General features: G+C 42.2%; 3 protein-coding genes across 17 annotated transcripts in view; 2 read left to right on the top strand and 1 right to left on the bottom strand.

Annotated features, from left to right (window-relative positions):
- LOC118310674 overlaps positions 1 to 5851 on the top strand; it is a 24340-nt gene extending 18489 nt beyond the window's left edge. For all 5 annotated transcript variants that reach the window (XM_047332011.1, XM_047332008.1, XM_047332012.1 and 2 more), the window contains 7 exons: positions 110 to 163; positions 407 to 469; positions 748 to 819; positions 1054 to 1093; positions 1216 to 1267; positions 1937 to 2351; positions 2891 to 5851. In XM_047332011.1, the coding sequence (XP_047187967.1) occupies positions 110 to 163; positions 407 to 469; positions 748 to 819; positions 1054 to 1093; positions 1216 to 1267; positions 1937 to 2351; positions 2891 to 4732 (2538 nt within the window). In that variant the 3' untranslated portion in view covers positions 4733 to 5851. The remainder of the gene's footprint in view (positions 1 to 109; positions 164 to 406; positions 470 to 747; positions 820 to 1053; positions 1094 to 1215; positions 1268 to 1936; positions 2352 to 2890) is intronic.
- Positions 825 to 24549, bottom strand: hnrnpc (heterogeneous nuclear ribonucleoprotein C). 10 transcript variants are annotated; one of them, XR_007030754.1, is made up of 10 exons: positions 24288 to 24545; positions 21723 to 21831; positions 19674 to 19939; positions 18933 to 19005; positions 18788 to 18844; positions 18508 to 18680; positions 17379 to 17510; positions 17025 to 17185; positions 15848 to 16042; positions 825 to 841 (listed from the first exon to the last, which is right to left on the bottom strand). XR_007030754.1 is itself a non-coding variant. In XM_035633858.2 (10 exons), exons 2-10 carry the CDS (start codon positions 21725 to 21727, stop codon positions 15603 to 15605), a joined length of 999 nt encoding a protein of 332 aa, XP_035489751.2. In that variant the 5' UTR covers positions 21728 to 21831; positions 24288 to 24549; the 3' UTR covers positions 15393 to 15602. The 10 variants fall into 10 exon arrangements, 8 of the variants coding, with proteins under 8 accessions (XP_035489751.2, XP_035489754.2, XP_035489750.2 ...); XR_007030753.1 differs by lacking the exon at positions 825 to 841 and adding an exon at positions 961 to 989 and having other exon boundaries at positions 15850 to 16042; XM_035633858.2 differs by lacking the exon at positions 825 to 841 and adding an exon at positions 15393 to 15628 and having other exon boundaries at positions 15934 to 16042; positions 18788 to 18841; positions 24288 to 24549.
- Positions 8368 to 15270, top strand: LOC124850023 (putative ferric-chelate reductase 1). Of its 2 annotated transcripts, none has more exons than XM_047332026.1 (7): positions 8368 to 8527; positions 9524 to 9672; positions 10260 to 10466; positions 11522 to 11629; positions 12867 to 13011; positions 13132 to 13287; positions 14192 to 15270. In XM_047332026.1, the coding sequence occupies exons 2-7, from the start codon at positions 9574 to 9576 to the stop codon at positions 14242 to 14244; spliced, it is 768 nt and encodes a 255-aa protein (XP_047187982.1). In that variant the 5' UTR covers positions 8368 to 8527; positions 9524 to 9573; the 3' UTR covers positions 14245 to 15270. The 2 variants fall into 2 exon arrangements, with proteins under 2 accessions (XP_047187982.1, XP_047187981.1); XM_047332025.1 differs by having other exon boundaries at positions 8369 to 8527; positions 10257 to 10466.

Here is a 24549-nt window from a genome sequence, read left to right as displayed (position 1 = left end):
ACAGAAATACCGAAAACATGGCATTTATTTCAACAGATGATATAAGCACAAGTTGCTGTGCTGCGTTTGAGCTGCAAAACATGATGTTTTCTTCTTTTTATTTCTTCAGGTTGTGTCGTTCCGAATCAAGAAAACTCTTCCCAAAATACCCAGGACCACTCAGGTGCGTAGTGATTCCTCGGTCTCACTTTGCTGTTTTGCTCCATGTTCCTGTTCTTTAACTGCATCAAAGAACATAAACATGAACATGCTGAACATGTTACTTTCAAAAGTTTTTTGCATTTTTATACGTTAGTTGGGGATAAAAAGTTAATAAAAGACTCGGATGAATATATCCTGTTTCTACATTTGATCTTCGTCCACTTTTTGAATTTATTTTTTCATTTTCCATGAATGGTTTTTGAAGTTCGCAGATGAGATGTCTCTCATCGAGGAGGCTGTGGAGATGCAGGAGCTGAACCCGGCACAGGTTGGTCATAAGGATATTATAAAAAATAGATGTACAGAAAGAAATATTATAGAAATAATATCAACAGAGTCTTTGTCAAAAACTCTGACCATCTTTTTAAACGTAGTCATATGTTATCAGCCTGTCATTCAAAAAAGGAAAAAAGGAACGTCGGTGTGTGGTCGACAAAATAACAAAAACAAAATAAAGAAATCTAAATCAAACTAGAACAGTACGAGAGTTCAAAGATTCAGAACCGTGTGTTAAAAGTCGTGTCCTTGTTGTATTTGGTTCTCCAGGAGAGCACAGTGGAGGTCCAGCCTGTGGAGATGGCCACGTACCCGACAGAAGACGACCCTCTCCAGCCTGAGGTGTGTGTGTGTGTGTGTGTGTGTGTGTGTGTGTGTGTGTGTGTGTGTGTGTGTGTGTGTGTGTGTGTGTGTGTGTGTGTGTGTGTGTGTGTGTGTGTGTGTGTGTGTGTGTGTGTGTGTGTGTGTGTGTGTGTGTGTGTGTGTGTGTGTGTGTGTGTGTGTGTGTGTGTTTTGTGCTTGATATGTACGAGAACATCAGTTTTCTCTTCGTGGATAACATGTCTTTGTTTTCAGGAGACTGATGAGCTGATAGAGTGGTGGAACACGGTGAAAGGCAAGTGTGATTGTTCTCACTGTTTATTTGTAATATATATATATATAATATATATAAATGTGTCTTTTTTTATGTATTTTATGAATTATACTTATTGTATTTTTGTTGCTGCCCGTTTCCAGGTTGGACAGAATGGAACGAGACGTCCAATTTCCAGCAGGAAGACGAGCAAATGTAATTATAGTTTTATTTATTTATTTTATTTTTTTAATTATTGTCTTAAAAAAAAAAAAATTGGCAATTTGGGGATTTCTTAATTGTCTCTATCTATTTCTTTGCCAAACAATAAATGCCAATATTTATTTATATTCATGTCTTCCTGTGTCCACCTGCAACTGTCACTTGGGGCATATGCGTAAAGGTACAGTGGCAACTGATGATTATTTTCATGTCTGTTGATCATTTGGTCGACAAAATATCAATTAACATTGAAAAAAGTGTCAGTCAAAACTTCCCAGAGCCCAAGGTGACATCTTCAATTGCTTAATCCGACCAATGCTCCAAAATCCAATTCAGTTCATTATCATATCTAACAAAATGGATTCTGCAAATTTTGCCTTTTGAGAAAAAAGAAAATTGTCTACCAACTTCCCCCCAAAAATTACTTAAATTGGGAAAACAGATAAATTCTGTGAAGTCATTTTTTCAAGTTGGTAAACAACCAGAGAATATGTGGAATTTTCTAGTACTTCTTCGAAAATGACTGAAACAATGTTCGAAATGTTGCCAGCTATAACAAACTGATTGATTAATCGACTGCTGTTTGTCAGACTTGTGTGTTTGAGACCTTTTATCTCTTGAGTGTCCGTCCCTCACAGCTCTCGTCTCTCCGTCTCCCTGCAGGGCCCTGGAGCAGGCGGCTGACCGTGTCTACATGGCAGCTCGCCTCTTCGTGCGCCTGTTCAACCAGCGGGGGGCGTCGCTGCAGCAACGCATCCTGGAGCTCCTGGCCCTGGCCGACGCCTCGGATCAGTTCCACAAGCGAACGGTGACGGCCGCCGTGGGCGGCGGGGTGGCCAGCGTCGCGGGTAGCTTGGCCACGATCACGGGGCTCATCCTGGCACCTTTCACCTTCGGTGCCTCCATCATCGTCACGGCCGTGGGGATCGGCGTGGCGACGGCGGGCAGCATCGCCTCGGCGACGGCCAACATCACGGACACCGTTCACTCGAACATGGACCGGAAGAAGCTGGAGAAGATGATCCAGGACTACCAGGACGAGATCAAGGACATCAGAGAGTGCATGGAGTTCGTGCAGGTGAGGAAATGGTTGCACAGATAGATAAGAGAATTAGCTTGTTTTTTTTTTTACCTTTTCAGATTTGGTCTCTAAAATGTCATGATAGTTAAAAAGGACCATCACAGGGTGAGTTTGAGGCAACGATTTGTCCGACCAGCCGTTGGACACTCGAAAAATGTTAAATTTACAATGACGTAAAACAGTAACAGCAAGTAAAACTAAACACCAGGGGAGGTGTGATGATGTGTAATGCTGTTTTATGTTTGACAAATTACACAATCAAATGATTGAGTCATCGTTTCTGCACCATTGTGGGCGTCGGTCAGTTGAGAAATGTGAAATAAATATCCTGAAATTATGCACTTTTGCAATAAATCTGGGTCTTATTAACCCTGCTGGCTGGTCATCTCCGGATGACTCTTTTTTTCTTTTATGGTCAGAAATCTTTGGGAAAGAGTGCTATAATGCCGAGTAGTAACAGTTTTGAAATGAATGTGTCTTTAAAAAAAAAAGAATTAACCTCTCTGGGACTGTGTTGACCCTCTGTCCTCCTCTAGGAAGGAATGGACACCCTGCAGGAGTGGGACTTTGAGAAATATTCTCAGAGTGCTGCCAGAAAGGCCATGAACCACAACATCAAACATGTGATGAAGGAGGGCGGCCGCGCCGGCAAAGCGCTGATGATCAACACCGACAAGCTCATCAGCACCGTGCAGGTTCTGGGCGCCGCAGGCGGCGCCGCCAAAGCTGCCCAGGCCATCAGCGTCACCACGGGGGTCATGTCGGCCCTCTTCCTGGCCCTGGATGTTTTCTTCCTCGCCAAGGACTCCCACGAGCTCCGCAAAGGCGCCAAAACCAAATTCGCCGCCAAGATCAGAGACGTTTGCAAAGACCTTCAAGGCGGTCTCCTGGAGCTGAACAAGATCAAGACGCAGCTGCAGAAAACCATGGACGGCATCGAGCTGGAGGAGTACGAGGAGATCGAGGAGATCGAGGTGGAGGTCGAAGACAACTTTGAGTCGGATCCCAAGAAGCTGGCCGAGCTGGACCAGGAGCTGGACCTGCTGGAGGAGAAACTGGACAAGAAGATTGAGGAGGAGCAGAGGAAGAACAAAGAGCTGGAGAAGGAAACTCTGAAAAGTAAGGAGAAAAAGGAAAAGGGAGATGAAGAGAAAAAGGACAACAAGGAGGAGGAGGAGGAGGAGACAAGAGAAGATGATGGAAAGAAGGAAAGTAAAACGGAAGAAGAAAGCAAATCTGAATCCAAATTGGTGAAGCCACCAGATCAGGACAAAGAGCAGGGAAATGAGAACATGGTCAAAGCTGCTAAAGAGGAAGTTTTAAAAGAATCTCAATCTCAGAAAGGAAGCAAAAGAGACAAAGAAACCGAGAACAGAATAACAGCTGTAAAAGAGAAATATGAGAGCAAGCAGGACAAGGCAAAAGCAGATGCTGGTGCGAATAAAAAGACGGAGGAAAAACAGAAAAGGGCGGACGTGAGAGAACGGGAGGGGGCTGAGAGTAAATCGGGTGATTCGAAGCGAGAAGACTTGAGTGGAAACCCCAGTTTAGAGAGGGTGAAATCTGAGAGAGAAGGTCAGAGGAGCCAGAGCGGCAGAGCGCATGAAAGAGGGATAAGGCACGAATGGAAACCGGTGAATAGAGAGAAAGAGGAGGAAAGTGGGAGCGTGGGGAGGCACAGCAGCAGAAGCAACCGAGACGGAGAAGGGGGGAGTGAACACAGAACGGACAAGGAGAGACTCGCCAGAAAGGAAAGTGACAGGACGGAGCGACGGAGGAGGACAGAGGAGGAGGAGGAGGAGGAGCGAGGAGCAAAAGACTGGAGAGCCCAGGCGAGCAGAGGAGAGAGGAGAGAAAGTAAAGAAGCGAGGGATCAACCGCGAGAGACGGAGAGATGGACAAAACGAGAAGACGGCGGGAAAAGCGCCGCGAGGAAAGAGTCGCATCGAAGTCACGAAGCGGCGGCGGCGGCGAGGGAAAGGGAGGAGTCGGCGTCGCAGAGGAGTCGCCACGGAGGAGAGCGTGACGAGAAACGAAGGAGCAGGGTGGAGAGCGCCAGGAGGCAGTTTGAGAGAGCGGGAGGCGAGGAGGGGGAGGAGGAGGAGGAGAGGAGGAAGAGCAGGGAGGAGTCGGCGTCGCAGAGGAGTCGCCACGGAGGAGAGCGTGACGAGAAACGAGGGAGCAGGGTGGAGAGCGCCAGGAGGCAGTTTGAGAGAGCGGGAGGCGACGGGGAGGAGGAGGAGGAGAGGAGGAAGAGCAGGGAGGATGGAGAGGGTCGGAGGAGGGAGGGACAAAGGAGAGGAAGCGACAGAGACAGAAGGCATGAGTGCAGCCGTCTGGGATCTCGAGCTCTGCAGGAGGACGGACTCAATATCTAGTTTCGATCGATAACGACAATCCACACTTTCTATTTATTGCGATACGCCATCGCAACGACGAGACCAAGATCAGCAACGTGAGCTGTTATTTATTCCTTTACAGAGTGATTACAACATGAAGACCTAGAAATTATAGCCTCAAATTAGACACAGTGCAATAAAATAAAACTGAACCGAGTGAAATATAAGGAAAATAACATCAATAAAACAAACGATAAAAACAACAAAAGCCTTAAAAAAATTAATGTCAAGAGAGAGTTCACCTGAAAGACACAAAAGTTGATTGGGATGTTGTTGTCGCTGCTCAAAACTTTATTTAAAATAAAAGTGTTAAGAGCAAGAACTTTCTTTCTACGGCACAAAAAGCCCCGGTTGAATATTGTTGATAGTTTTTGTACGTATGAATTAATGGGTTCAATGTGTGCCATGTATTGGATGAGGAAAGAGACGCTGCTGTTTTTACACTAATACAATGTTATTATGTTATTATTTGCTCTTGAAGAAGAAACAGAAATCTTAAACATCCTGGTCGACTAAAACCAAAATGAACTGCCTGGCCCTTAAAAGCATCTATATGCAGAATTGTATGATATCAGTGTATCTTTTAGATATTCTAAAAATGTTGTCAAAGGTCAGACATTTTCAAATCTTTTAAAGGATTTGAACATTTGTCTTTTGTTTGTTTTCTTCTTCTTTTTTTTTTACCAAAAAAAGGCTGAACCTCTCGTTGCGTTGCCCCCCCCCCCCCCCCGCATCTGTAATAAAAATCTGTACAGTAGATTAGTTAAGATAAAATTCTGACTTGAAATTATATAAATGCTACGAGTGTTTTGTTTATGGCTGATGAAAATGATTCACTGATGTTGTGCCAGAGGAAACACCTTTTTAAAAATGTGTATATTTAATATTTCTGATGCACAGTGGGAGATTTGCACTTTGACCAGGCTCCGCCTCCTTCACGCTCGTGCTTTCAGCCATCTTGACCACTCGTTGTCCGTTTACACTACTGATGTTTTATATCTTCCCTGTGTATCTTTCTTTCTTTTTTAATGGGTAAACATTATTTTCTACGGTGTTGGTTTCTTATCGAATAAATAAGCTATGAGAGTTTACTGAAAACATGATGCTGTTATGTCTTTTTAGAATTGTATTTATATTTGTATTCATTTGCTCCTGATGATGTGATCAAACTTTTAAATGCACAAGGACAGGGAGGATTGGAACAGGTCACGAATGTCACTTCCAGAATAAAGGTATATGAGCTTTTTATATATGGAAAATAATATTAATGATTCTATTCCATAGAGAAACACAAATACACATTATTCTCGACATTTAAAAAATTGAAATGTTAAAAAATAAATATTCCCCTCATTTTTCTTCTTCTCATGAATGGCCCTAATACTCTTCCGTGCACAATCCATCATAAGGAGAACAAAAGTCTCAGCAATTCATGTTGTGGAGACATATTTTACACACACACACACACACACAAAAAACAACGCAATTTCATGGTTCAGCTTCGTGGCTCTTCAGGAATTCACCAAAATCCGTGGGGTTCATCCTGCGAGGACCACGAACATCTGTGCAGAAATGTCTTCAAAAGGTCTTGTTTCTTATCTCCATTATCACCAAATGTTTGCTCATTGTGGGAACTGTTTCGTTTCTTCATAACCAAGAAAGTGGTCGATGTTACGTAAAGTGCCTCGAGATATATACACAGCGCCGCGCAGATAACATTTGAATTGAATTGTACTGTTAATAGTGAGTAGCTCAAGTTAACAGTCTCTCTTTCCTGGACTTTGTTCCGTCTTTCTTTACTGTCAACAAGCGGCCGCACACACTTACACGTGGACTGGGCTCTTTTAAGGAGTGTATTTAGGTCAAACAAACCAAACTGGCTGACGATCAAACCTGCAGACTGTTTGATGAAGGATCTCTGAAACCTGTTTAAGAACTAAATGGTCTTTGTTTTGAAGGGTGGCGTTTCAGATTCTCATGACGGAAGACGTTCTAATGATGTCGCTTCCTGTATTTGGTGTTTTGTCCACAGCTATAGTTTTTTTTTTTTTTATACATCTGCCTTTAAGCTGAATTCGAAAGAAGTGAACTCCCGATGACGCACCGTCATTTGAAAAAAAAAAGAGGTATTTGAAATGAGATTTGTAACTTCAAACCTTCGCCCCAGTAAAATCCCGGTTGTTGCGTTATCACCAATCGTTATAAATACTTAAGTCCGTTTTTGTAGAAGGTCAAAATAATAGGCGGGAGCAGTCGTAGGTCAAACTGCAGCTGGAAATTCCCATTTCATTCCTTTTCAAAAGATTTGCAACGGATGACTCAACCTGTTCTGGAGCCAGGAAATCCACATATGGGCAAAGTAGGTGGCGCAAGACTTTCAAATCGAAAGATCCTTGTAATGAAACCGTACGTTTTAAAACCACAGACGTACATCGATGAAGTGAAAATAGCAGTTAAGGCCTTAATTTCTTGTTAGTAAAATGTACTAACTGTATTGTTTTTTTCCAGTCACTTCAATTCTGTCCAAGAGACTGCCTTTAGTGGCCATTAGAGGAACTGCACCTCTATTGCGCATTAGGCAAAAAGCACTGAACGGATTTGAAACTTTGTGGAAGGATGGGATATGGGCCAAGAAAGAAAAGAACCCATTGCATTTTGGTGCGAGGTGCATCCCGGAATTTTATATCACTTTATTTAAAATTGCGAGATATAGATCTTGAACGCCCCCCCCCCCCCCCCACAAAAAAAAACAGGCTTATATAGGGGACTGAAATCTATGAGTGTGTGAAATGTTAAAAAATTTAAAAAGGCCGACATCCAGGTGGGAGGAGCTAATGGCTTTTTCTGTAGGTCCCCACATGATGCACGTGCCAACCAAATTTCGTTCAACTACATGAAATTTAAAGGTGGGGGGCTTGACTTTGAAATTTTATAGGAGGCGCTAGCGAGCCAATTTGCCACAATTAGACTAAAGAGGCTTTTCAGACATGAGGAATCGCCCCTCTTAACCCATCTGTCAAGGTCACGAGATTCTGAGCATCCCAAGTCCCTCAAACACAACATTCGTAATTGATGGCGAACCATAGGTCGCCATGGGAACACCGTTTAACACATGGTAAAAAAATTCATGTTATGACATCGCCAACGTCTCACAACTTAGCAGACCAAATTTGAGGTGAACCTCCGAGGCAGCGGACACATTGAAGTGTACAACTTGTAACTTCCCGTTGCCAGTAGGTGGCGCTGTGACGTTCAGTCAATTTTGACATGTAGGGGTTTGGAGGGCATGACTGTTATCATGCGAAAGTTTGACTTCATAATCTAATCAGCGTAATGTTTAACCAGGAAGCAAGGCACAGAATTCAAACAAAGTAAAGCATATTTTCAACTGTTAGAAAAACAATAATTAGGCCCACATTCAATAATCAAAAAAAAGAAAATTGAGTTCATTCTTTGAAGATTGTGCTTTGTGAGATCGACGAAAACCTGTTAATTTCCCCCCCAACAGTGACGTGGGTTTTTTCCAGAAGCAGGTGACGCAGACGATGAGGTATCTGCAGAGCCACGCCTCCTCCAGGATGCTGCGGAACGCCCCACCCCCATCTTCACCACCACCCCCATCTTCACCATCACCCCCATCTTCACCACCACCCCCATCTTCACCACCACCACCACCACCACCACCACAGCCACTGTGAGCATCCGCGCTGACGTCTGCTGATCTGAAGTGAGAACACTTCTTCAACTCAACAGTTTGACTTTAGCAGCTCAGAGGTAAGTCTCTCATCAAAACTTCACATCAAACAGCATTTTTTTTCTTCTCCGTTTTGGGTTATCCTCAATCCATGCATTTTTGTTATTATTTGTTTTTGATTATTCTGTAACAATTTCATTGAGTTGATGTTAAGAATTAAAGTAGGAGTAATTACAGCGTTTAAAAAGAGGGTGGGAGGAGAGTGAAGTGATACTTCACTAAAGTGTTTACTTTAGTACTGAGATGATTGATGAGAATTCATTTCCTTGAAATGGCTAGACCAACGCCTGAAGTGTAATTTCATGTACAGTCGATCAACAATGGAAATAGTTGCTTTAAGTTAGTTGTGTTTTATTTATTCATCTTCATCTCAAGGCAAGATGGACAATGTGATAAATATTCATCTACTTATTTATAGTAAAGTATTTTTGGTAATCTTGGTAAAAAAAATACCCCAAAACACTCTGGATTTGACTTTGGATGTGACAGTGAGTTTGCGATGTCTTGATAACCTCTAGCTGCACATACAGTATTTGTGTATGACAAAAATAATAATAAAAAACACTTTAAATGCATTGTTTTCTGTCACAATGTAAATTCAAACCTGTGATTGGGCTAATATACATTTGGACAAACTTTCCTTGGCAGAATTACACTCATAGATATTGTTAAAATACAAATTTGGACATTATGTGTTTTATAGAATAAAAAATGTATAAATAAAGCAAAACCTTTGTTTCCCGTTTGACCAGGAAACAAATGTGAATTGTGAATTGAAATGTATAAAGGTGTGTTCTTTGATTCAAGCCATTATCGATGATTAAGGTGATGTCTACGTGTAAGTAAGTTATTAAGTATTAAATATTATGTATATACGAAAGTTGAAATACTGCAGGAAGGCATCAATGGCATCAGGTTATATGGTTTAAAAAAAGTGTCAATGTCGCCACGATTCTTTAAGAACTGTAAGGTTTTGGTGGCAGAAGGGTTAAAAGATCTTCGATCTCACTTTTCAGATTTCGAACACTTCCTCTTCTGTGTGACTGTCCGTGTCTCCCAGGCGGAAATGGAACGAGGAGCGATCCTGTTGGTCGCTGCAGTGGTGGTTTTTGTGGCACCGGTTGTCAGAGGAACGTCTCATTTGTCCTTTGCCAATGATACACAGGTTGGTTCTCATTGGCCTTAATCTCCTCGGTACAGTACGCAGCTCCACCGTGTCATTTTGAGCTTTGTACTGTGCGCACACAATCATTTTAATATTTGTTTAATGACCATGGGCTTTATCTTGATTGAGAATTTTTCTCTCTACATTATTCACCCACTTAGAGAAACTAAACTATTCAAGGCCTAAAGTTTATATAGCTATAAACCACAAGGACTTTTAGTTTATGTTGTCTTAACTCGTTCTCCTCATAGTTCTCTGCACTGTTATATTAAGACATGTTGATTAGTTGATGTGTTGTTTCATTAGTGTTGCACATCTACCAAGTTGTTTCCCCGTTGCTGATGACTCCAGTTATTCAATATTGCACTTTCACAGTGTTAAGGAAGTCATAATGGAATGACTTAAAAAAAAAGAAGAAAAATTCTGATTCAAATTGAAGTAGTAGAGGCAGAGGCCTCTTGAGTTTTAGTCCCTAGTTTGGGTCAAGTTTAAAAAAAGCCTAGTCTATAACTTTCCCTACATGTACCAAAATGAAATTTCCAGGTGTGTTTCAACACGAAAGGCTTTTTTCTTTCGTTGTCCAGCAGGTGAACGTCACCCGGGCGGGTTGTGGCGTCACGGCGCTGTGCGTGGACCAACCGGGCGCCTGCGACCCGGCAGGAAACGGGACCTGTCTGTTTGCGTCAGTGGTCGCCGGCCCCCCGGCGGCCCCCAACGGCACCGACCTGTACTTCAAACTCAGAGGAACCTCGAAGGGTTACGTTGCCCTGGGACTCGCCGTGAACGCAACCGAGGTAACGCACGTGCACCTCACATCATTAATGCCGCCCCCCGAGATGAGATTAGTTTTGGAACAAGGGCTCAGGAAGACATCAAGAGCCAGTAAGACTAGTAAACATTAAAAAAGCAAACAAGAGGCTACTTCCAATCATCTTTTTTGCTCGTGCATTATCTGGAAAGGAGTTTGTGACTTCAATATCAAGTCACTTTTGCAAGAAGTCCTACCAAATGTATTCCGTCTCACAGCAAGTTGGGGCCTCTTCCCCAAATCCAACAGTTCAGATTCGCGGACACAAAATGTGTGGCTGTCTCATAGAGTCCAACGTGTCTGCCCCCGACCTTCTCCCCGCATCCAGTTAATAAAAGCACGCAGGTCGTGATGAAACACTCAACACGAGCTTCGTGATACATGACGGCTCAGTTCAGATCATTACATCAAAACATAAAGACGATAGAAAAACCCCCAATGAGCCAACTCAAGTCATTTTGTCAGTTTTCCTAATGTATCCATTTGTTTTGCTGTTTTATCCATTTGTGCTGAACTTTGTAACGTCAAGAAAATGCGGTGAAATGAATGTTGTTATCATCATCATCACTATTGTTATTATTGCGTCATTGCCGTCGAGCTCAGGCGATTTTAGCGAACGAGACATAGAGAACCTGCAGAACAGGGAAAACAGAAGTTTAAAAAAAGACATCGCACAGTGGCTTCAAAAGTCCTTTCATCAGAATTATCGACTTGTTTCCGGCTTAAACAAAGACACGTTGTGACATCGGAATTTGCCATTGTCGTGCAAACGACGAAGCGATATCATTTTTGTTTCGCCACATGCAAGAATAAAGTCAACAGCCCCACAGCTCAGTTCAGATCCTTACTGTCACAGCCAGGCCTCATTAAAACATGAAGACAACAGAAAACCCCCAAAGAGCTGGAAACTTAAACCATCGTGTTGACTAGTTCGTCACATTACTGACTTGTTTCCCGCCTCGACAAAGACACTCTGTGACGTTGGAGTCGTCGTACCTACGAGGAAGCAAATTCCTCTTTCACCTCCTCTTCTCTCCCCAGGGAACCAGTGAGCTTTTCCTCTGCGGTCAGAACTCCTCCCATGGGACGTTCTTCTTCCGGACAATGCAGAGGAACAACACAAACGCTGCGCTCACTCCAGCGGAGAGGGTGAGGTTGTTTATTCTTTTTTTTTTACCTGTTCTGACATATAGAGGGAATAAACAAATATTGTATTGAAATATTTCAAACTCCTCGGACAATGGGACGTTCTTCTTTGGGACAATGCGGGGGAACAACACGGATGCTACGCCCCCTCCAGAGGTGGGGTTGACGTTTCACCCGCATACTGTAAAGGAGTAAACAAAGTTTATATTTAAATTATCCTCCAAATATAATATGAAACTGAATGAACAGAAAGTGTAAAACATGCACTTGTGGCACTAAGGTGTTTTTTAAAAATATATTACCTGTGATAAAATATGTGTAGTTTATAATAAATTCACATTTAAAAAAAACAACCTTAAATCATTTTCCCATATCTTCCCGGTAGGGATTATGTTTCAGATGACATGAATTCAATTTGAATGGAAATAAACGTGCACGGACTTGATATTTTAGACAAACCTCCCAAAAAATGATTATAAACTATCTGACCACCACAAGTCAAGATGTTGGGACGAACACCGCTCTTTCAAAAGACGTTCCCCCATTCGGTGCTCTGTCGACGGATGCACACCCATAAATATTCAGTTGGGACGACATCTGGTGCGACCATGTGACGTGGTTTACATATTATTTTCACACTCAAATTATCCAATGAGCCACCTTGTAATTTATCCAGGTGTTTTCAAACATATGTGGGGAATCAAAAGTCAAATACACTACACACATTATGGTTTCCTGGTAGATATACACATGTAAACTGACTTTGGAAAGTCTGCTGGTTAGTGATCTGCTTAAAAGGACAAATATTTGTCCGTTTTTAGTTTGCTGAAAATAGCATACATAAAAAATTGTCTTTGGCGTCAGCGCTCAGTGTCAACAACAACCTATTGTCAAACAGTAACTAACAATTAGAAGAAGAAAAAAAATCATAAAATAATTGAACAGTCTGTTTTTTAAAGTGCTAATGTTTAGGTCATATACATCAGATTTCCCTACTAACAGTCCCTGTATATAGGTTTTAATCAAAATGAGTCAGAAATCTTGCTCAGAAATTGAAAAATTGATATGTAGGCTAAAACATGCAGATCCGAAAACAACAATCATTTGGGCCATTCTTGAATTTGCTGCGTTCACGTTTTTTGTGATTTCCTTTTGGTTCCTTCCAACCAAAATAATTCATCCAAAAGGCGGAACGGTCACACTTGTCCTGCATCTCCCCTAATCCTATCCCGCTCTGCAGAGAGTGACCCAAATCCGAGGTTTGGTGAGAGGCGATGTGATCGAGTGCGAGTTCAACGTGCCCGGTGTGAACGCCACCGACACCAGGAGCAGCCACGCCACCACCACCTTCTCCATCCTGCTGGGGACCGGCCCCTTGAATGGGAGTGAGTGGACACAAAACCCCTCCATGATTCAACTTATTTCACAGACCATTTTGTCCTTGTCCAAAATACACTTCCCCTCCAACAAGCACACTCCCGTGTGTTCCTACTTTTATTCCTCAGGTACCCTCGGCCCGTTCAACGTCTCACTGATCAGCGGCCCTCTGAACGTCGCCGACCCGTCCAGCAACGTCCCGACCACACCATCCCCGGCCACGAACGCCACCGCCACCGCCACCGCCACACCATCAGGAGCCAGTAGTGTTCTCCTCTCCCACGGTGAGCAACACACGGCCATTTCCTATTCTTCTCCTTGGATGCTGTAATTCAGAGGGACACATGGCTCCTACTTTTACACCTTTGAGTCTGTCCACATCTTGAAGGCTTGACGTACAGTAAAACAATACTTTAGCGTGGGCCTAATACTGTACATGCACTCAATCGGAGCAACAAGCTAGAAACCGGATTGGATTTAAGCGGTTGCCCCGTCGTAACCAATCCTCCCCGACGACCTCAGCTTTCCTTAAACTGTCTGATAATTGAGGTCATGTCCAGAAGGATTCCTGAAATAATTTTTTTGTAATTTAAATTAGCTGATACTTCAAATTACTGTGTAGAACATTTGAAGGGGAAATGGAGAAAGTGTTATTTGCCCCCATAGACTGTATATATAAACATGGACAACATGACAGCTCCCAAAAGTAAAACCAAATCATGTCAATCGCCCCCTGGTGGCTGGCTCCACTATGGCACATGAAGCTCCTTCGTGTGAGCGAATGGGACACGGACCAAACTAAAAGGTCAAAGTTCACGTTCAGTACGTTTTTTTTAAACCCCAAATATGGTTGCTATTATTTTAGATAATAGATGATGTGTTTTTTATTTTTCCGATAATATCTGGGTTTCAATTACTTATTCGATGCCATAACAATGGGGGTGGTGAAATGTCCTGATTGACAGCGACAACTGTGACTAAATATCCATGTCAATAATTTGGTTTGAATTGAGAAGTTCTCTCTAGGAAAAATGTAACTGTTCATGAAAACAACAACTAACTCTGATAACTGTCAGAACATTTCCCCAAAGATTATTAACAACATTTTGGCATTTTAAAATGCTTTGTTAAAAGATGTAAAGACATTTTCTGACTGACCGACCGACGTCTCGTCTCTTTCGCCACCAGCTTTGCTTCTCCTGCCGAGCGTCCTCGCGCTGTCCGTCACGCAGAGCGCCTGAGGGAGTCCAGGGGGAGGTTGTGGCCTGGAGCTGGTTTCGCGGACAGAATAAATGTTATTGTTACTGAATTATATTTTCACACTTTTAGTTATAACATTCTTTATTGTGCTTTACTCATCCCTAGTGGCCATTTCCTCTCACTGCGTTCTAGCTACGCACACCGTTTTTCTATTCCTCTTCTAAGATCAGTCATATTTCAGTGATTTTATATTAATTTTCAACCATGACATTTGGCCTAAAATTTGCCTGTAGGGAGCAAACGAAGCTGCAATTCTTTTCTCTTTGACAAAATGACTCGTCTATCCAGATCTCCAGATTTTGTTTCCACCCACTCGGTTCGTAGAAGAGATGACAAGTCAACTCACTGCAGCCAATCAGCACGTCTGCTTTAAATGATCCGTCTCAGCAAAAAGGATTTCATTTTGTTTTTTCTTCTCTTTTCTTCATATTTCTTAACTTCTTTCTTTATGTCGCAGCGGTCGATACTCAGCTATTACTTTTCTCTACGAAAGAGTATCAGGTCGTCATAACAAAAAAAAATTTTTTTAGAACAACTTTTTTCTCGACATTTCGACTTTTTTCTTGAAATGTAAAAAAAAATTTAAAAATTCTCTCCTCATTTTTTCCTTATGATTGGCCCTAATACTCTTCCGTATTTCTCAGCTTTATCGTATTTCAGTGATTTTATATTTAATTATTTTTTGTCATTGCACTGCTGCTCTTTGCATTTCCTTTTGAAAAGTGTTTGGTCCATTTATGCGTCCAAACTTTAGGGGCCAGTAAATGTTTCTGTTTATGATAATGGAAGAGGCTAAAACTTCCACGCTATATATTTTATTACAGGTGAATGTTCTCTTTACTGTTATGACCATAAATGCTGTAGAACTGTTCATTTTTTAAAACACTGATTTCTTTATTCACCAAGCAAACTACTTTAAAAGATTCAATGAGGGGTGTTAAGTGTATTCTGATTCAATAAACAGACTATGAACTGCATGATGTGCAATAAAATGATTTTGAACCCTATCTCTAGAAAACTGAATTGGTTTTTGACAGAAACAGCAGTTGAGTCTGTTTCATTTCAACTACTAAACAAGATTTCTTTCCTCCAGAAAACAATATACTCGAATAACAGACATGAGGACGTATCCAATTTTAATATTTTATTGCAATTTATTTCTTTACAGTTAAACAGAAATGGAATAGTATAAAAAACTGACATTAACATACAGACACACAGGGTCAAACAAACTCACTGATGAGGAAAAGACATTGGACCTAAAAATTGTTACTTGGTAGCTGAACTTCGGGGGCCGTTGCATTAAGACATGTCCGTCGAGATGTCGTCTCTGAGAACATCAAGTGTCCACGTTTCCGTCTTCTCCTGAAGACGAGGAGCGACTCGGTAAAAACACAAATCAAAAACCTACAGCTAATTATTCCCGTGACAGTGACTCTGGACGACTGGAGAAAGTAACATAACAGCTTTAGGGACAACGGGACGACATTGTGTGTGTGTGTGTCCACCATGCTTGTGTGTGTACGTTTTCCTTTTGTCTCTACAATACGAGTGTTAAAACAGAGTCCGAGTTCCTACTGGAACCTGTGTGTGTGTGTGTGTGTGTGTGTGTGTGTGTGTGTGTGTGTGTGTGTGTGTCGCTGTGGGCTGAGCCTACGAGTCCTCTTCACCGTTGACACTGTCGACATCATCGTCACCTTCCACGTGCTCTCCTTCCTCCTCCTCCTCCTCTTCTTCTTCCTCCTCCTCCTCCTCGTCCTCCCTCTCTTGACTCTTCACCTGCACAGTTTGATAAAATGGGCTTGTATCAGAAACACATCACATTTCATATGAATCGAAATCAATGGAACGGTGGCAGCAGGTTCACGAGCTGAACCGGAGCGTGGTAAATATGTCAATCAAATTTCAAAGCTGTTATTTAAAGCCCCAGTGTAAAATTTTCTGGTGGCATCTGGTGGTAAAGTTGAAACCGCAACCGGCAGGGACACTTGGCGGCGCATCGCTGATTCCATTTCCGGTTTCGGGCAGCGTCTGAAAATTCAATGCGAATGCGACGTATTCTGGACCAGTTTGTGCAACAACCGTATTCAACACGACGTAGCAAACATGGCGACTCACGCGCAGGTCGGGTCCACGTCATGTAACTGTATTTATCTCATTCAGAGTTGACGAAGAAATATTGCTTCTTTGCTGCAGGTGATTATACATATATGAACACATGGCTATGGACAATATATTCAACTTCAGTGAAGAAGTTCTTCTAAATATTTCACACTGTAGCTTTAAACAAGAACGGTGTAGTAAACAGAAACCGATTTTTCAATTTTTCCAATCATTTTTTAAAAATCCATCATTTTGGCCTTTATTAGGCAGCAAAGTTTGAATCCCAGTGCACTTTCGTATTCGTCTACGTTTAGCGTCTAACTCGTGTTTGGTTAATTTCAATTAAAGTTCACAAGGTGATATCTCCAGTGCTCGTTTTGTCAGTTCCATTTACAGCGACATAAAAAAATAGAAGTTGTTTTTGATGCACCACGAAAACAAAGGTCCAAAAGATAAAACAATTATAAAAACAGTTTGTTGTTCTTATAATTATTTTATCTTTTGGACACTTGTTTTTTTACCACATTAGTAACTTCCAAGCAGCAACATGAGATCATATGAGAATCCTAAGAGACTCGTGTTCATCCACGATTTGCGAGCGACTACGAGTTATGAAACCTGCCGTTTGTGTGGGACCTGCTTTCAAACGGAGTCTCACCTCTTCCTCCTCCAGCAGGTCGCCCTCCTCTTCCTCCTCGTCCTCATCCGAGTCGTTCAGTTCCTGGCTCTCCCTGTCTCTCTTCATCCCGTCGTTCTTCTTGCTGCTCGAGTGCGGTGGTGAAGTCACTTCTCCTGGCTCCGTCTTTATGCTCTTGGCTTCTGCCAAACACGGAGACGCATTCAGGAACGATCCTCTCTCATAAAAAACTGGTTTATAGGAAGATGATTTTGCCTTTGAACAAAAGCAGCTGCCTCTGATGAATGAGTTTAAAGACATTCTGACTATTATAAATACGATAAAAAGAGTTATGCCTTGCAGATAGAGCTCAGCTTCTCCCATTAAAACACACACTTGGTTTCCCGCCCATACCCGACTTCTTGCTGTGGTCCTTCTCCATGCGCTCCAGGCTCTCCAGCAGGTCGTCCACTTTGCTTTTGATCTGGGTCAACTCCCGCTTGATGGTCTGCAGCTCATCCACTTTCACTGCAGAGACAGGAGGAGGCAGAGTCGAGTGTAAGCAAGGCATTCTGGGCGAGCAACTTGAGTCGAGTGTGATGAAGGGAAAAAAATAAATCTCCATTCACATAAACACAAAACAAGTCGACTGAGCATAAACTGAGGTTTGTGTTTGCATAAATCAATAAATTAAACCTGGACGGCAACTTACACATATTTTCTTCTTGTCTGATGTGTTGATATAAATTGTGACAAATGCTCAATATAAATTTCCCAGAAAAGATGAAAAGATGACGTCTTCTAATAAATCGAACAATTCTTTTGGCCTCAAGCACTTCAAATCCACATATCGTATCAGACTTCTTTTGAGTTCCCTTACTGGATTTCTTCAAGCTTAAGTTTTGCACTCACTAACTCAAAAAATGAATACAAATTTAAAAAAAGCTCTCTGATCAGCTTTTGTTTGGTGAGAAACCAGAAATATTTCAGCTTCATTAATATTAATAAATTTAATTTAGTAGCTTTCACTTGAACAATTCATATTTGCAACGTGTAGCACCAACATCAAACCTCGATTGATCCGACATGCTGCAAACCAGCTGGAACATACAGACACTTCATAAACAGCTTCATCAGAATAAAGGAACTTTTCTAATTCATGACTATAAGCTCCAAATATTCATTTTATCTGCATAAAAAAAATTAACCGGGACTCGCAATTGTTGCTTATTTTGTATTATGAATAATGAAATCAGAAAAAAGTGTTCAAGTTGACATAACGCTCAAGTTCCTGAGCAGTAAATTCAGGAGCCAGCTTATTAATATACTGTAAAGAAGTGCCGACATATGTCCTGGTACTTCAACCTTAAACCCACTTGACAAAGTCAAGTCGAGCTGCAGCCTCTTCAGGAGATGATAGTTGTATAAAACCTTATATAAATCAAAAGCTCAGACCGTGCCGGTTTTCATTTTCCTTCACTAGTACAAATGGTTAAAACAGTAACGTGTTACCAGAGACACTCACTAGTCCTGGATGAAGACGTCCTCTGGCTGCTCTTGGAGGACGAGGAGAAGCTGCTCTTGGCTCGCCGGCTGCTGCTCCCTCCGCTGAGGCTGACGCGCGGGCGCTTGGACGGGATCACGGCCCGCGACAGGGGGGGAGGGGGAGCGGGGACGCGGGACGGGTACGAGTACATTCTGGTATCAAACACACAAGGACAAAATGCAAAGTGAGCATTCAGAAAAACTCTGGTCTAGGCTTGAGCGATCAAAACCCGGAAACAAACCAAGCAAACAGTCCTCACCTGTCGTAATAATCTCTTTGAAAGTCGTAGTCGAGGTCAAACGAGGAACTGCTGCTGCTAAGGGAGAAAAAGAGGCGTTTAGAAGGAACCATGAGAAAAGGTGACGAGTGTTTCTGTGGCCTCGTTTAGATCTGTGGTGACTCACCTGTACATGTCTCCAGCCGAGCGCTTGGTGGTTTTTGACCTGTGCGGTTTGGGTTCTCCAGCCAGGTTGATGTCTGAGGAAGAGAGTCCCTTTTAACATCACTGGACAGTCTACAAAACCATGCATCTATTCGTAGAAGCCAACATGCTGCAGAGTTGAACGGGAGTTTCACCAGCAGAGAGTTCAATCTCAGGACTGTCGCGAGATTGCCTCACTCATACCATCAGGTTCCCTCTTGGCATTACGGATAAATCCATAATTTTTATAAAGCAGAGACTTTCATTATTATAGTCAGAGCATCCGGGTAAATAAGGATGACAAGTATTTCACAAATGGGAGTTTCTTTAATGAGCGTGGGCTGACGTGAAGATGAACCAAATGGGTTTATGTATATGTAAAAAAAAAAAACATTCTGTGGCAACTCCGTCTAATTTTACTTATTAATAGAAGGTTTCTTCAGCACCAACTTACTCAGATTATTTTTTTTTTTACAATGCAAGTCCTCTGCTTGTTTATAGTTCTTTCATTTCAATGTACAGAAAGATGAAAACCAAGAGTTGTTTTCACAGTCATCTGCTGAAAGGGGACACAAGCTCCTTGTGTTCACCTCTAGACTGAATTCAACACGTGTATGAATGAGCTTTGGCCCTGGATCTCAAACTCAAAGAGGTTTTCTTTAAGCATAAGCCTTAAAGAGCGTTTAGCAAAATCCAACGCTCAGTTTGAAAACTGGATCTTTACCGAGCACTTGTCCTACAATCATCCTCCCGTCCTCTCCGGTGACCGCAGTGCGGGCGTTCCTCTCGTTGGCGTACTGCACGAAGGCGTAGCCCTTGTGGACGGAGCAGCCGACGATCTTGCCGTACTTGGAGAAGATGGCCTCCACGTCGGCCTTGGTGACCAGCAGGGTGTTGAGGTTGCCGATGAAGACCCGGGAGTTGAGGGAGCGCGGGTCGGTCTTGTTGGTGACGTTGCTGGCCATCAGGCTGGCGGTGGTGGGTGAATGACTGGCAGGAAGACACGGACACACAGAGAGACAGAGACAGACACATCGCGGGTTTAGTGGCACGAATGAGAAACGCTCATCCCTCTCGAGCTACTGCTCCCGTCGTCGAGTTGAGGACCGGAGAGTCCTCAGCCGTGGGGATGTGTGAGTCGGGACGGCAGCGTTCAAGAGCAGCGGGGTTTCCTGGGGAACGAAGAAGGTTAAATCAAAAGTAAACCAGTGCTGCTGATGACAAAGGAGACGACGGATGGAGGTTGTGGGTCAACCTGATAGTAGAAACAAGAGGCATGTGCCCAAACTTGTGCTCACTGCATCGGCTGCAAATTAAAACAAGCCATCAAATTATATTTAGTTTGGAGATTATCCGTTAAGCTTTTTAAGTTACAGGCCTGAAATAAATTGACTTTTAGTCAACAAAAGAAGAAGATATTTTGAGCGTCGCTTTGTCAATGTGTTGAGTTGAACACTAGGTTAAACATTAGCCTGATCAAATAGCGTCTGGACAACATTTCAAAGAATGTCATGGTTTGATTCCTAACCGTGTGAAGGGACGACAGCCTTGTTAAATTCCTTATCTTACTTCTCTATCTGAAGAAAAAAAAAAAGGGGCCACGTGGATGAACGTCTGAGCTCGGAGAGACAATTTTGACAATATTAAAAGGCTGTTTTACTCCAAAAACCTACAGACTTTCAAGATAAAAGTCTGGTTATGACTGTATGAGTGTCAATGACACGACAGTGACGCCACATGGTTTAAGTCAAGGTAACATCTTTCCACCTGAGTGACAGAGAAGGGACCACGGCATTTGGATGGTATATCAATCAGGACATTGAGCTGCAGAGATAATAATTAAATATATAAAGGTTATGTTTTTAGTGTTTTTCTACAGGTATGTCTCGGGTTTACAGTTTGGGATTTTGAGGTGGGCACAAAAGAGATCTGACAGAATGTCCACTTAAAGCCTCAACATTCATAAATATAGATTTAGGACGGGTCTGAAGATGCTTTCATTAAGTAATAATGTAGGGATGGTGGTTTGTTCTCTCGGGATCAGAGAGGCAAATAACGGTTTGATTTAAAAATTAACAGTTGCATATTGTTAAGTAAACGGTATTGCTCAAATGTAATGAAATATTTTTTCCAGTAGAGGACGACATTTAAGATATACCACGACATTATAACCAAAATCCTATTATATTGTCTTCTATCATCCTATCACACTTCATTTTAACGATGGTAGAACTCAAACTAACTTATTTTCACTATCAACTAATCTGCAAATGGTTCTTTTTCTTTCAAAAGGATAAATAGTCAATAATATCCACGAAAAATAAAGAAAGATAAACGCCTCTTCTGCAGTGCACAAGGTGCAATCATTGAATGTCTTGTTCTGTCTGACCAACATTTCAAAACATGTTTGACAGAGCAAATTCTCATATTTAATTAGCATTTTCCTGAGACAAATAGATAAAGAGTTGACGATTAATTTCCTGTCAATTGTTGCAGCTCTAATCAATATTCCGTTTCCCAACAGCGCAAAGGGATTTACCTATATTAGCAAAGCACCAAAAGTACTCCTCGATCTAATACACAGTGCATGTTACCATTATTCTGATCGACCCAGGGAAAGATGTGAGCACTCGGTGAAGCCCAAAGCCTTGTGAAATTGGGAATAGAAAGTGAGCGCTCACACAGGAAAACATGACAACAGTAGTGGCATCAACAGTAACCCCCTCTCCCCCCCAGGCTGACATGGGGGGAAGGCTTAACATTCATCACTCACTCCATAGCGTCTGTGTGCAGGGGGCTGTCGTCTGTCTGATGTTTGACACTGGCCTGGGTTCAGTTTGGGCTGGTGTCTTGACCTTCACCTGCGCCCCTCGCGATTTATACTGAGGCGACAGAAAACACACCTCAGTCAAGCTGAGCAGGGTTATCTTGTACCGAGTCTTACCTGGTTGGAGTGTGTGTGTGAGTATCAGCTCTAAAAACCAGGTATAGGTCTCCAGGAAAATCCCAATACAACTAGCCTGACTCTGGGACAACTGCCTGCGCCAAATACATATTTAGGTGGAATATTGCTGCTAAATATAAGATGTGTAAAGAATACAGAGGAAAGATCCACAACTAATCTGAACCTGAGATTGAACACAGAGACGAAACCATTAGATTTCATATTCATACGTCAGCAGGGACTTGACCCACAACTGAACGTGTGTAAATGATCCTTGAAAACATGTTTATGTTCCCCTGCGATATCTGAAACCGACTAATCTTGTGAATATATCAAAGATATTTTCTTGTTTAGACAAACTGAAAGGAAATAAATATTGGTGTCAGATAAACAACAATAAACTGCAGTGGCTTGACAGTCATGACCGTATGTGCAAGTTTATCAAACTTTCCCCTCCAAGTTATACTTTATGGTCTAAATTTATTTAATTATCTTTAAATATGGGGAATATCCGTTTTGAGTACAATTATTTTGAATTTTAGGCAATTTTAAATTTACAAGTAAACCTAAAGGTGGGTCATGACAGCAACATAAAGACGAGTAGTGTGTGATCATATTGACCTAGTAAAAGTATACTCATTTGAAAGACAGTGTGAATTGGAATGGGATCCAGTAGATCAACTGTTGGGATGCAGAATAGTTTTCTATATAATTTTATAGGGCCTCTTTAGTTTCCCCAAGGTTTCTAAATCTGAATAAAAAAGAAAGTTACACTGGTCATAGCAGTTAAAGGGATGCAGATACAAAAAGTCCTACAATCATTTGAATAAAGGAAAATATTTTGTGGTATTTAAATCAATTCAAGGTAAGGGTGGTGCTCAAACAGTGCAAGTCTTTGCTAAAGTGTGCCCCTGGCTAGTGGCTACTGAAGATATCACTAGTAGTAATAATAATAATACAAAATAAATTGTAAATAATACACAACGTCACCTGCCGATGCAAAACCCACTCGAGCACTCGTCTTATTTGTAGCTAATAGCCCACAACCACATACAAATGAAACGTATATCACTGTCTACAGAGGCGAAGAATAAAATGCTTAAGACCTTTGTGCATTGCATTTAAGAAACTTTTAATTCCAAGACCTTCCTGCAGATACCCTGGTCCTCAAAGTGAAAGGACCTCCTGTAATGTATCGGTTAATATGCTCCAATTCACTGTTAACACCAGTTTAATTGATCAGCTTCTAATGAAAAGACTACATGAGGCTCATAGGCCCCTTTTCCCCACAGAAGACATTTTGACGGATAGCAAAGGAAAACACGTGCTCCCCATTACACTGTTCAATTAGAGAGTCCCACTTATTAATGTCTTTGACTAACACGCAGGATTTTTATTGATCCAACTGTGGCAAAAGTCAAAATGTCTGCTGTGAAAAAGGCTCCTGTCCGTAGTAGATCTGTGGCCTGTACCTGCGTGAACTGTACCAAGGCTTGGGTTGATTTGGATACACATAAACAGCCATTGCACTCTTTCTGATTCAACAACGTTTAATTATTAAAGAATGTGCATGTGCAACGTTATGCAACAAAAGCTGCAGCCAGCTGCAGTCCAACGCCTCCAAAAACAGAAAAATCACTGTTCATCATGGGAAGAGAAAAAACTACTCATGATTCAAAAATTAAAAACATCCTTACTGAGCAAAATGAGCCAGAAGAGCAAAATGAGCCAGAAGAGCAAAATCAGGGGGGAGATTATGAAAAATGACCTAAACCATCCACAACACACTCGCCCTGGACCTCGACAGCGCCCCCACCAGGCCTCAAGTGTGCAACGCAGGGGCCTGCGCTAGCCTGGAGGCTAGTATGGCTAACGTTAGCCGACCATCAATTGAAAAGGAAAAAGAAAAAGACAGAAAAATACACAGCAAACTGAACAGTTCCTCTGCTTGCAAAAACCAAAACCTGCAAAATACTCATTAACTGTGTTGTCGACAATCTGTCATCGATTATGGAACAGCTGCGACTATGAATTTAGCTTTGTTAGCTTGTTAGCTAGCTGGAGGTGTAGCAAAAACAATTCAGTCCGGTCAAGGAAAAGTTTTCACAATAAACAATATAAAAAATAAAGTTGAAAAGGGGGAAATGAGCCTGTCGCTAAGATGCATCCACAGCGTCGAGTTTTCTTTCTAAAAAACACAAGCAGCGTTCGTGAGTTCGGCGTCTCCAAGTTAGCTTAGCTAAGCTAAGCTAGCTAGCTACCTCGCTAGCCAGCACATCGCGATCTGTCCGCTGGCAAAAACAAAACAGCGTTGAAAAAAAATCCAAAAAGAAAAGATTAAAAAAAAAAAAAAGGAAGGAAAAATGGAAAAATGTCTCGGAACAAAATACTCACCACGACCTGTGCGAGTAAAATGTCTTGCGGGTTCGGTAAAATCTGTCAAATGGTTAACTAGGTCGTCCGGTTCGCAGCACCAGCGGTTCACAGCACCAGCGGTTCGCCCCCCCTGAGCAGCGAGCTAGCTCTTCTTCTAGCCGCCGAGCTAAATGCAGCGATGGCGCAGCGGTGGACAGGGGTGCTGGTTTAGTAAGCACGGAGCCGCCCGAGGGAGCGGTGGTTCGGTCGACTTGGCTTATGTCACGCAGAGAAACACCGC

This window comes from Scophthalmus maximus, chromosome 5 (genome assembly GCF_022379125.1).
Source record: "Scophthalmus maximus strain ysfricsl-2021 chromosome 5, ASM2237912v1, whole genome shotgun sequence".
Classification (NCBI taxonomy): Eukaryota; Metazoa; Chordata; class Actinopteri; order Pleuronectiformes; family Scophthalmidae; genus Scophthalmus; species Scophthalmus maximus.
Note: the sequence above shows the minus strand (reverse complement) of the source record. Positions and strands in the feature narration are given on the sequence as shown.

What these genes read in the sequence shown, in the direction of transcription:
- LOC124850023 (XM_047332025.1), top strand. Translation starts at nt 9,574, where the DNA reads ATGGAACGAGGAGCGATCCTGTTGGTCGCTGCAGTGGTGGTTTTTGTG. An exon ending in CCTTTGCCAATGATACACAG is followed by an intron (nt 9,673 to 10,256) that starts GTTGGTTCTCAT and finishes TTCGTTGTCCAG; the next exon opens with CAGGTGAACGTCACCCGGGC. An exon ending in GACCGGCCCCTTGAATGGGA is followed by an intron (nt 13,012 to 13,131) that starts GTGAGTGGACAC and finishes TTTATTCCTCAG; the next exon opens with GTACCCTCGGCCCGTTCAAC.
- hnrnpc (XM_035633857.2), bottom strand. An exon ending in GATTGTAGGACAAGTGCTCG is followed by an intron (nt 19,006 to 19,673) that starts GTAAAGATCCAG and finishes TCTCTTCCTCAG; the next exon opens with ACATCAACCTGGCTGGAGAA. An exon ending in CAAAGAGATTATTACGACAG is followed by an intron (nt 18,681 to 18,787) that starts GTGAGGACTGTT and finishes GTTTGATACCAG; the next exon opens with AATGTACTCGTACCCGTCCC.